This window comes from Physella acuta, unplaced genomic scaffold, assembly GCF_028476545.2.
Source record: "Physella acuta isolate Inbredline_101_S28 unplaced genomic scaffold, ASM2847654v3 ptg000441l, whole genome shotgun sequence".
Taxonomy (NCBI): Eukaryota; Metazoa; Mollusca; class Gastropoda; family Physidae; genus Physella; species Physella acuta.
The window spans coordinates 278232-290243 of record NW_026731960.1 but is presented as its reverse complement, the minus strand read 5'-3'; the positions used below and the strand labels follow the sequence as shown (position 1 = coordinate 290243).

At 31.0% G+C, this 12012-nt stretch overlaps 1 protein-coding gene across 1 annotated transcript; it reads left to right on the top strand.

The window, feature by feature from the left end:
* Positions 1 to 253: 253 nt before the first annotated feature.
* Positions 254 to 11227, top strand: LOC131943111 (S-phase kinase-associated protein 2). Its single transcript, XM_059303135.1, has 11 exons — positions 254 to 336; positions 5105 to 5324; positions 5625 to 5787; positions 5928 to 6036; positions 6452 to 6566; positions 6674 to 6744; positions 6981 to 7115; positions 8158 to 8259; positions 8386 to 8513; positions 8676 to 8838; positions 9769 to 11227. Exons 1-11 carry the CDS (start codon positions 272 to 274, stop codon positions 9968 to 9970), a joined length of 1473 nt encoding a protein of 490 aa, XP_059159118.1. The 5' UTR covers positions 254 to 271; the 3' UTR covers positions 9971 to 11227.
* Positions 11228 to 12012: the final 785 nt, after the last annotated feature.

Sequence of the window (12012 nt, the reverse complement as noted above, 5' to 3'; positions counted from 1 at the left end):
AAAACCAGAAATACCATGAACAAAGTATCTCATCTTTTAAAATTTTTATATAGATCTAGTCTATTTTTAGTAGGCCTATACGTTGGTGACCCCTCAGAAAACCCGTTGCGACGCCCTTCGGGGTAGTGACCCTCAGGTTGGGAACCCCTGGCCAGGGAGAGTCATGACGGACGAAAACGATTATCAGCCAGTAACAGCTACTCTAGATTTTAAAAATCTGAATGACTTCCCTTAGCAAAGGACATTGGCGCAAACTACAAAGTTAAGAAAAATGGAGGAAGATAGAAAATCTTCCAAAGAATCAACAAAACAACGCTTTAGAAATAAAAGAACAAGGTTCATGATTGTTTCCATTTTAATGCGTATCATACCCTTCTAGATCTATGGTTTTAACCTTTAATATATATAGAATCTATGTCCTTTTGTTTTTCTTACTGTATTTAGTATTTGTGAGTTTGGATCGGAGATTCTCCGAGTTCAGTCCACCTTGTCACCTTGTTAATCTGGAGTGGATTTTTATTAAAATTATTACGAATATTACGTTATCTCGCGCATTGGTGATGCGTTGTCCACTGGTGAAATAAGATTTAGATTTCGTAAAAAAGATTCTTAGGGTAAACTCTATTTCACGTAATTTATTTGCCTCTTCAGTCTTCACCTCCACTCTACTAACTAAACTAAAGTTTAGCATATTTTATTGGCCGATTCTAGTCGGAATAAGATACGCATGCGCAATGGAGAGAAACTATGACTTGCCTTAGCGGCGATGTTTTCGATGGTACTGCGCATGCGTGTGTTTACAACCGCAGAACCCTAATACTAGGCTTGTCGGTATCGGCCGAGATCGCGGTAAAAACATGACCCGAAATCTCCCATTACTTTCTGATACCGGGCGCACGAGATTTAGTTTTGCATACTAATAAGTTTTTAATTTATGGTAATTAATTAAGTTTAAAAGGTCATTTCCTAATGTTAAATGAAAAGTAGAATGGTTTTCCAGTTGTTTTGATGGCTTAGCGATCTGATTGCATGCTGTCTCTGCTTTGGTCTTACCGCGGTATAAAGGTTAACTTCAAATGCTTTAAAAGCGCGATTTTTGAAAAGTTTCCATTTAGATAATGAAAGTTTCCAAAGCAGATACATCCCATTTTTATAGAAATGATATTTATTTTTGGATATTTTGACTTTGACATTAGTAAATACTCATTTGAAAGTAGTCACCGTAAGTAGGTCACGTTGCCCCCATTGACTCCAATGTTATATTTCTTCATCCCGATCTGCCGGCTTTTAGTTTTGATACACTAACAACAGTATTCTTATGTAATGTACAAACAAATCTCCTAATTGTTGTTTTAAACATATTTTAATATAGATCTACCTGTCTTTCATTTTTTCAACTCTGGTTCTAGTTTTGCTTGAAGTAAAATTTTGCTGAGTCAGACATAGGTTACCTGTCTGTTGCTAGAATACACTACACTAGCTATGTGCTAACTGTAATTTTAAGTATTCAAGTTCTACTTACCCTTACTTAGTTATATTTATATGCTGAAAATCAGAATTCATACACAATACACAAAAACATTGATCAGATAACTTCAGTTCACTTTTAACAAAATGGCTTAAAGATAGACTCTACTTCACCTGCCCAAAATAATAAGGCAATTATATGCACATTACAGTGTTCAAGTCATTTACTTTAGATTGCTAACTATGTAGTTCTTTCATTCACTGTATTTATATAAAGCATTGCTTTAGAAACTTTTTCATATTTGCGCAGCACAGTTTTATAACAAAATGTCTTAAAGATGGACTCTACTTCACCTGCCCAAAATAATGGGGCAGTTATATGCAGTTATATGCACATTTCAGTGTTCAAGTCATTTACTTTAGATTGCTAACTTTGTAGTTCTTTCATTCACTGTAAAACATTGCTTTAGAAACATTTTCATATTTGCGCAGCACAGTTTTTTTGGGGTTATGGAAGGAAGCCAACACAAAAATATACTTCTGTATTAATTTTATTCATTTCAACAGCATATACAAGTTCTATATATCATTCTAGCTCAACTCTGCAAATATGAACAAAATACAACTGCAAGTAAAATAACTATGCTCAATTTATTCAGGTATACCATGACTTGTCACAATTGGCCAATGCAAAAGCAAGGGCATTCCACCCCTCACAAAAAAATTCGCTAAAAAAAAACTATTTGAGCTAGACAGAAAATCTTTTTTGTTTTGTTTTCATATAGTTGAGCTCTACAAGAATATGTAATTTTTATTTTTATATGATGATTAGTGTTTTTTTACCAAAATCCCTACTAATACCAACCCTAATCCTATCCTTAACCCTAGCCCTAATCCTATCCTTAACCCTAGCCCTAATCCTATCCCTAACCCTATCCCTAATCCTACCCCTAGGCCCTAACCCTCATTCTAGCCCTAACCCTAGCCATAGGTCACTGCGCATGCGCAGAACTATCTTTTGCCGAAAAATCTTATTCCGAGTAGACACTTCGTATTTTATTAGAACTGAACACAACTGGAACACTTTTTTTGAATCACAAAAAAATAATGAAAAACCGTTATGTTAAGAAAACACCAGGTGCATAGAATCTAGAGATCTAGATTTATCTAGAATTTTTTCTTTGTCTTTAATTTTTTTTATAATTTTGTCAAAAATTGAGAATACAAATTTTAGGTAGGTCTAAAACTCCATTTTAGCGTATTTTATTCCCCGCTTCATGTTCACCTCCTTATTAGAAACACAACCGAAACGTTAGGAAAACACTAGATCTACTTATTTTTTTATGAATGTGATTTTTAATTAGAAAAGGTAAAAAAAACATAAAAAAGCATTAGAACTGTTCCAATTAGATCTAAATATCGCGAGAAAAATCCTTACATGGTCGTGGGTTCACAGTAAGTTCACATTGACTTTAATTATCAGCAAACGTCATAACTCGGGCAATAGCTGTTTGAAATTGTGTTGGCCTCACTTTTTGGGGTCATTGATAGCTCATAAATGTTTATTTATAGTATCATGACTGGTAGATACTTGTAACAATACAAACTTAACCGCCTTGCAATTGTGAGTTACGTTTACGTACTTCACCCATTGCCATGAAAATCCTAACTGACACAAAGCACATTCAATATTCTAAATTTGGATTTTTCTCAAGTTTTGACAATAGTAAATTATCAAAATCTAAAACAAAGTCAGTCTCTTTATTTTTTTTATTCATTTTTATTCATTTGTTAAAACAAAAATACAAACAAATAAATAAATCGTGTTTTCCTAATGTTTTGGTGTGTTTTGGTTATTATAATAAAATACGCTCAACTGGAGTTAAACGAGAAGCAGAGAATAAAATACGCTAAAATGGAGTTTTACCCAAATTTTATTGTTAGGCTTATCTAGAATCTAGATTAAATTAAAATGATGTGACCAGCTGTTTTACACTTAAAAATTATGTTCGTGTTAAGATTTTCATTGATATGGGTAAAATATGAACCTGGTGTATTGTTGAATTATGCTAAATTGTAGTTCTACCGAATCTAGATCTAATATTTAAGATCTAGGCCTGCTAAATCTAGACCTAGATTTATTTTATTCTAAAATTAATCCTTAGGCAGTCATAGGTCTACCGTTAAATAGAATTGACATTCAAAATAATAATAATCAATAATCAAAGCCTATCACTTTACATAAGATATCACTTCTGCTAACAGAAGGCCTTATAAATTAACAATTAGGTCTATGGCCTGTTGATTAAGCTTGAATCTGTTCTTTAAAAAAGACTAAGCTGTGACTGGATTAAATTTTTTATGAAGTATAAATATAGAGGGGAACGATATTTCAAGTAGACACTTTGTATCCCTAGCTGAATGAACCATTGAACACTCAGCGTGGCCTCAACAAACCAGCGGGCTTGTTGCATTGAGTTAAATTTAAACTCAAAACAATAGGCTAATATAAACAAATCTCATTTAAATCGGATGGGTTTGTGGTGAATTGTAGATTGTAGTTATAATACTGAGTGTTAATACACCATTACAAAAAAAATAATTATTATAACTGCGTGAATAATAAGGCAAATTTTCAAGAGTAAATGACCATGTAATTTTCTATAAAATAAACCAAATCAGAAAATGTAAAGGTTAGGGACAGACATTGTGAAGGTACAATAACTTCAATACTTTTAACATGATTAAATTTTTAAAGTTTTGTATCGATCCTGGTAACTTTTTTCTAGATACATTCATTCTAAATTAATAAATTACTAATGCTTCTGCCTATGTTTAGGCCAACAAAAATATCTTTTAGAATAAATGAGAAAACAATTTTGTATCCCTAGTGGGTTTTTTTTACAATGGTAATGAAGATAGGCTGACCTTGATTGCAATTTTTTCTGGTAAAAATGGCTTGACTGAAAAATAATATGTATGCAAAATTGCCTATGCATATTATAAAATGATTGATTTTAGGTAGTTAATTCAAAATGCCTACCTGTGTACCCAGTACACTATCATTGACTACCAGCCACACTATCATCACAAATCACAAAAAAAAGCATAGGCCTAGCTAATTTTAATTATAATAATGTTAAACATAAAAATTCTAGATTTTCCTAATTGGAAATGTTACTGTAATTCATAGATGTATGCTTTTAGTTTTTCAAAATAAATAATAAAATCATAATACCACCCCTAAATGATTACAATGTGCATAGGCATGGCTATATTTTGTTAACTCTTTCATATATAGGTCCCAGGCCTAAACATTGTAATTTGGCTAAGCAGCCTACTTTGAGATTAAGGCAGTCTGGGTGACAATTAAAAAAAAAACAAGTTAATGCATTCTTACAATTACATTCTTCATCAGACTAGTATTTTCATAATGGTTTTGTGAAATTGATGACATGCATATTTAATCTGACAAGTTCTTCAAAGTTGTTTCAAAATCAACATGCTTCTGAATAAGTTAAATTAATGGTGGATTTCTAATGGTAGTTGTCTCCACTTTTTACCTATTCCAAGTAGGCTACACTTTTTTTATCCAATCATTTGTGTTTACTAATATTTTGAATTGTCATACTTACAGCGAAGTCTTGGATGATGTTCTCTCCTCCGAAAATCAGAATGAGCCACCCACTAAAGAATCACATAAAAGACAAAGACGTGAGGATGCAATAGCAGAGAGTAAATGTGAAAACAATGCTTTGGTGTTGTTGAAGGCACCATTGACTGCATCTGGTCAAGATGAAGATCTGGTTACACCAGCAGCTATGGTCGCAGTTAGCTCAGCACAGACAGTACCAGGGGTAAAACTTAGTGTAGACTTACACTAGTAGATTTTGATTAGACATTCACTTTTTTGGTTGAATAAATTAATTCTGCAGATAGTTTTTTTTTTTCAATTTTATAATAACTAAAAGTTTAGCAGATGATAATTGATATGTTTTAAAATTTAATGCACACTTTTTCAAGACAGAGTAGTCAAATCTCAATTATTAGTATAATATTGTATGAAATACATCATCTACTTTCATTGTATCTGTGTGTATATATTTGTGTGTGTATATACATAAAAATGTCTAACAAACTTAAATATTTTTTATTAGGCACCTCGCATATTATTAATAAACCAGCAAGCAAATGCTGAAGCTCCACACCAACCAAGACATGAAACATCTATGTATTTGCATCTTCTTCGCACACCACCATCCATAAAAAATAACAGACTTTATCTCAGAAGAGAAAACAGTGAAGAATATAGAGGTTTTGGTATGTACTATATTCTAAATTAGCAAATTTTAATATGATGGTATTGAATTTTTAAAAAAGTTCATTGTGAAATGTTTCATAATTTAAAAAGAATTAGTTAATTATAGATAGTTTTGTTAACCTAAAAATTATGTTTATAGATCGCTTTGCCAGAGTATCTGATGAAATAATTCTGCGAATATTTCATTACTTACCTCGCCACATGATGTGCACATGTGCTCTGGTGTGCAGAAGATGGGCCCGTATGGTGTAAGTATTCTTCCTATTGATTGAAATTTCATGGGTTACTAGATCTATATGCTCTGGCAACAACTACCTAGCTCAGCCTACTTTTATGTTTTTGAAACCCAAATTAAAACCAACATCATCATCAAATGTATATTTTTTAAAATAATTTTAAGTTGTTTTTTGTAACTAATTTCCAACTTTTCAAGGATACATTCATGTTTTTTAAATTCAGATAGCAGCTCACAATATTTTAACACATTTTAATAAACTTCAGCTATTGACTGAATTATTTCTCCTATATTGTTAACATTATACTTTTTTAAAAACCAGAAATGGGAATGTAACAGCCTATTTAATAGTGCTCACATTGTGTTGAGAAGGTATATTTTTAAAAATCTGTTACTGAATCATGTAACGTTATTTATCATGCTATCAGTTGTGATGTTTCCCTCTGGAGGAGAATGGACATGGCAGGCAGACCTCTAAAAGTTGGCATTCTTAAAATATTACTAGAAAGAGGAGTAGAGGTGCTTCGTCTCAATAGATCAGAGGCAAGATTTTATTTTTTTAAATGTGTTAAAAAATCTTTTTCTCTTGAAAAATTCTTAATATACAATTGACACTATTAAATCTCACTTATTCAGATATATTTCCTCAGGTGATGGGAGATTTCTCTAGCACAGTACAAGGTGCACCAGATCCTAGAAGATCTCCTTTGTCGGAAGACAGGTTTGTTAGTTGTGGGTTGTTTTTTTTTACATTACTTTGTTTGCAACCATTCTTTTTTCTAAAAGGATTTTCCACTACAAAACTTTGGTGCCACTTAGAACCATGTTGGTTTTCAATCTTTGGAAAGCGTTGTACGAACATGACCTGTATGTGAACTTCAGTGCTACTATTTCAGTAACAATTTGTAACATATCAGCAGAAAAACAATGTAATGTACTGTTTGTATTTTTAATCAGGATGTACCGCTTACAGTTACTTGATATGAGTATGGCAAATGTGCAGACCAGTCTTGTTGAGTCTATGTTAAGGTTTTGTCCAAATCTTCGGAAGATTAGTCTAGAAAACATTCCTGTAACAGAACAGCTGCTGATGTAAGTCAGATATTATTTAATTGCTATTTTATGTGAAAAGTTTTAGTGTTTATGTCAGTTAAATAATGGGATGTAGAGTCCGTAGAACTCAGCCCTTATGGGTACCTATTTCACTTTAGGGAAAGTAAAGCTAACTAGGCATAGCGCTGATCACACCATCCCTTCATATGCCATAAGCAAGAAAAAGATAATTCTACTTCATCTGCCCTGTAGATCATACAAAGGGGCAAACATTTTTAAAACAGTTAATTTAAAAAACCAGTAATCGTGGTGTAAATAGTCCATACCTTTGTTTTAAAAAGTATATTTGAATTTCAGAAATCTAGGTGTAAATAGTCCATACCTTTGTTTTAAAAAGTATATTTGAATTTCAGAAATCTAGGTGTAAATAGTCCATACCTTTGTTTTAAAAAGTATATTTGAATTTCAGAAATCTAGGTGTAAATAGTCCATACCTTGTTTTAAAAAGTATATTTGAATTTCAGAAATCTAGGTGTAAATAGTCCATACCTTTGTTTTAAAAAGTATATTTGAATTTCAGAAATCTAGGTGTAAATAGTCCATACCTTTGTTTTAAAAAGTATATTTGAATTTCAGAAATCTAGGTGTAAATAGTCCATACCTTGTTTTAAAAAGTATATTTGAATTTCAGAAATCTAGGTGTAAATAGTCCATACCTTTGTTTTAAAAAGTATATTTGAATTTCAGAAATCTAGGTGTAAATAGTCCATACCTTGTTTTAAAAAGTATATTTGAATTTCAGAAATCTAGGTGTAAATAGTCCATACCTTTGTTTTAAAAAGTATATTTGAATTTCAGAAATCTAGGTGTAAATAGTCCATACCTTTGTTTTAAAAAGTATATTTGAATTTCAGAAATCTAGGTGTAAATAGTCCATACCTTTGTTTTAAAAAGTATATTTGAATTTCAGAAATCTAGGTGTAAATAGTCCATACCTTTGTTTTAAAAAGTATATTTGAATTTCAGAAATCTAGGTGTAAATAGTCCATACCTTGTTTTAAAAAGTATATTTGAATTTCAGAAATCTAGGTGTAAATAGTCCATACCTTGAAGTGATAAACTTGTGCATGTGTCAGGGAGCAACTGCCAAAGGACTGAAATGTATTTTTGATAATTGTGCCAAGTAAGTTTAAAAGCTGTTTCAATTTTTTATATTCATTTTAAAATACTTAAGCTGTGCTTTTTCCAGTATTTTAAATTTTTTTATAAATGAATGATGCTTACTATCTTAATTCTTTTTATTTTAAAGTCTTACAGAAGTTAACATTGCTTGGACTTGCCTGCCAGAGGCTGATATAAAAGCCGTTATTCAGGCATTACCTGAGCAGTTAACTTCTCTTGATATTAGTGGAAATAGGGAGAAAATTGATGACCATGGTAAGTTTTGTTATTGTTCAATGAGATCATTTTTCACCATCATACATTTAAAGACAATTATAAAATTTGAATGAGATCACTTCTCATTTTTATGCATTTAAAAAAGAAAAAGGCATTATATAAGTAAGTTCTGGCTGTAAATCTAGTCTTAACAAATTTCAGACATTGCAACTATATGTAAAAGATGCCCCAACATGATAGACCTTGATCTCAGCGACTCTACAGAAATTACCAATGATTCTATTGATGTTATTGCTGAGAATCTTTTTAGTCTTCAGAAGATTTCCCTCAGCCGTTGCTATGCCATTAGCCCCAATAATTTGATGTAAGTATTACTTCACCCTTTACTATTCAGGGCATAAAAATTTTCTATTTCCGCTATGGCCAGGTAGAAAAGACAACAGATTTTTCAACCACAGCACATTAAAAAAAAATTTTTTTTTAAATAACCATATTCATGTTTAAAAATTTTAAAAGTATTATACATAAAATGGGTCTGAGTTTATTATGTGTAATGTAAAATAGCATAATAGTTCACTAAAAATAAATAAAAATTATATTAATTCCAGAAAAACATTTACAAAAAGTTACTTCTAATATTATTTCTATTAAAAAAATTGATTACATGCTAAAATAAAATTCAACTTAGTCACTGGAGCTGGTTTCTTTTTCTGTATTAGTTACATTAAAAATAAAGCCAGATTCAGCGGCAGTTTAATTAGATTTAATTTCACTAATTATTATTTGCCTGTAATTTTGTGGAAAAAAATTCTTAACATTAGAAAAATCGTAGAAAATGAGCCACTAGTGATAGAACAACAAGAAAACAATGTAAATAAAACTTATTTCCCGCTTCCGTCGGTATATACAAAATCTCATTACAAACTAGACTTTCATTCCTATGCGTGCACCAGACTGAACCACACAAAAAAATCTGGGCCACTGTGGGCGCATAATACTGTTACGGGTTAACTGCAAGATTAATGATCTTTGATGATCTTAAACAATTACACTGGTATTATTTTTCTTTGGTTGAAGTAAATTTTTATTTATTATTGGCTTATTAAGAGCTAATCAAATTCGATAATTGGTTGTCTAATTTTATAAACAGATTCTGATTCATCATCCTTTTTTATCGCAACCAGTGTACCATCCACCTTAAATTACTGGTGTGAAATGAGTAATGAATTAACTATATCTGAGCAACTCATTTTTTAAAAACTTTGTCAAAAGGAATACCTGCTTAAAATTTCAGGACTTTGACTCAGTTGAGAGACCTAAAGATTATAAATGTGTTTGGGATGATGCGAGATACCTCCATCAGTGTACTGGAACAGAATATGAAAAGGTACAGGGTAAACAAGGAACCTTTTTCTACCATAGCAAGGCCAACACCATCTAACTGCCGCAAAGTTTATATATGGGATGTTTCACCTAGGAATGGCCCTTGTTTGTAAATTCACATTCCTCTGATTTTAAAATGAAAATGTTACTGTTCTATTTTAATACAACCTGTTACATTTGACATAAGGCTATCTGGTTAAAGGCTAAACTATTTAGAGATTTTTAACTTTTTGTGTTTATACATTTTGGCATACAAGTTTTAATTTTTTAAATTTGTATTTTCCTTTTTAAAATGTATTTTTACTAATAGAGAGGTTGAATTTGCTTCTTTATAATGGTAAAAGTGAAAAAACTAGACTTGTTAATTTTATTTTTAATTGGGCATACATACTTTAGGATCATGGTTTGTTTTTATTGTGCAGTTAAAAAAAAGTGTACACATTTTAGTTAAAATAATTTTTTTACTGGTATATAGTAAAAAAAAATGTATAAGTAATTTGATAATTTACTTTGTGAAATGTAAATTTAATGTCTGAAATTTGTTTAGTGGTATGAAAATTTGTGCCTTGGATTTATAGTTGATGTAGTGAAAGATGCTGCAATTTTAGTGTTTTGTTCAGTTTTAAATTGACTCCTCACATTAATAAAAATCGGCATAATTAAAATGAGAAGTAATTTTAAGCTATAATACATTACCTATAATGTATTTTATGAGAAAGAAAATCCATTTTTTTTTAAAATTACTCCATACTAAGTAATTTCATTTTTAAAAAGGCTGTTTTCATAAAGTTAGATATTGCTTTTATGTATTTCTTTTCTGAAATGACCACAATTGCTTTAAACTGATTGATATTATAAAAAATAGTTTTCTTTATGAATTTTCCCCCAATATTCCCTCCCTGTTTTCTCACTTCATTGTATTCTTTCCTCTCCCCACTTTTAAGCATGAATTGTGAGCCCCTTAACTTTCATTTCATGTTAAACTTGTTATGTGCTTGAACATCCTTAAATTTTATCTTTATCTCAATTTTTTTCTACTCTTGAATCTACCATGAATTTTCTGTAAGTTTAGTTCCTTTATAAATTTCTTACTTTTTTTTTAATGTAATACTTTTACCATATCGAACTTCATACTATTCATGTATAGATTAAAACACTGCTTCCCACTTGAGCTCAATGGACTTCAGTGTAGAGTTTTCTGTTGTATATCTCGCAAGTACCGTTCATGTAGCTAGTTTTGTTGGCTGATAACAATTTCAGGTTTAAATGTAAATACCATGTGTTTATTGAAACTGCCTTTCATCACATTAAATCAGTCCACAGTCATCTGAATCATTACCATATCAGTTAACTTCCATCTTAATCATTAAAACAGTCCCCAGTCATCTGAATCATTACCATATCAGTTAACTTCCATCTTAATCATTAAAACAGTCCCCAGTCATCTGAATCATTACCATATCAGTTAACTTCCATCTTAATCATTAAATCAGTCCACAGTTGTCTTTATAATCATATCAATTAACTGCCATCTTAATCATTAAATGAGACCAGTCATCTCAATCATAAGTGTAATGACCATCTCAGAAGCAAACTGTGATTCAGTGGTAGACAATATTTTTGTTTGGATTTTAAAAAGATTTTTAGTGTTTATCTTTCAGTGTAACTTGGGAATTTTATTTGTTTTTTATGTTTGAAACTAAAACTGGTTCCATCATTGAGGATTGTTGTCAGTGCTGCAATGTTTGTTTGTGTCAGCTGTTTCTTGTCTTCATGATTAATAATGTACCCTTTTAATTAATGGGCATTTTTGTTACTGATACGCATGAAACGGCAGCTTAGTTAAACATTTGTTGCTTGTTAGTTTTTATTTATTTTTTTAAAAAGAGAATTAGGAGCTCAAATTGCTTTACAATGTAAGGCGTAAAATATGTGCAATTAAAGTGGTGTCTGGTTGTGTTAAGAGTCAATAAAACAGATTTTGATTGGTTGTAGTGAGCTCTGTATCATCAATGTGATTGGATGACAGAAACTAACTAAAAGTTGGATTGGTTGAGATTTCAGATTGAATGGTTTTTTTTTATTTGTTTCTTAGCTAACCAGTCATTGTGTTATTTATTTTTAATATCTGGAATGTGTATGAACTGTTGTCCAT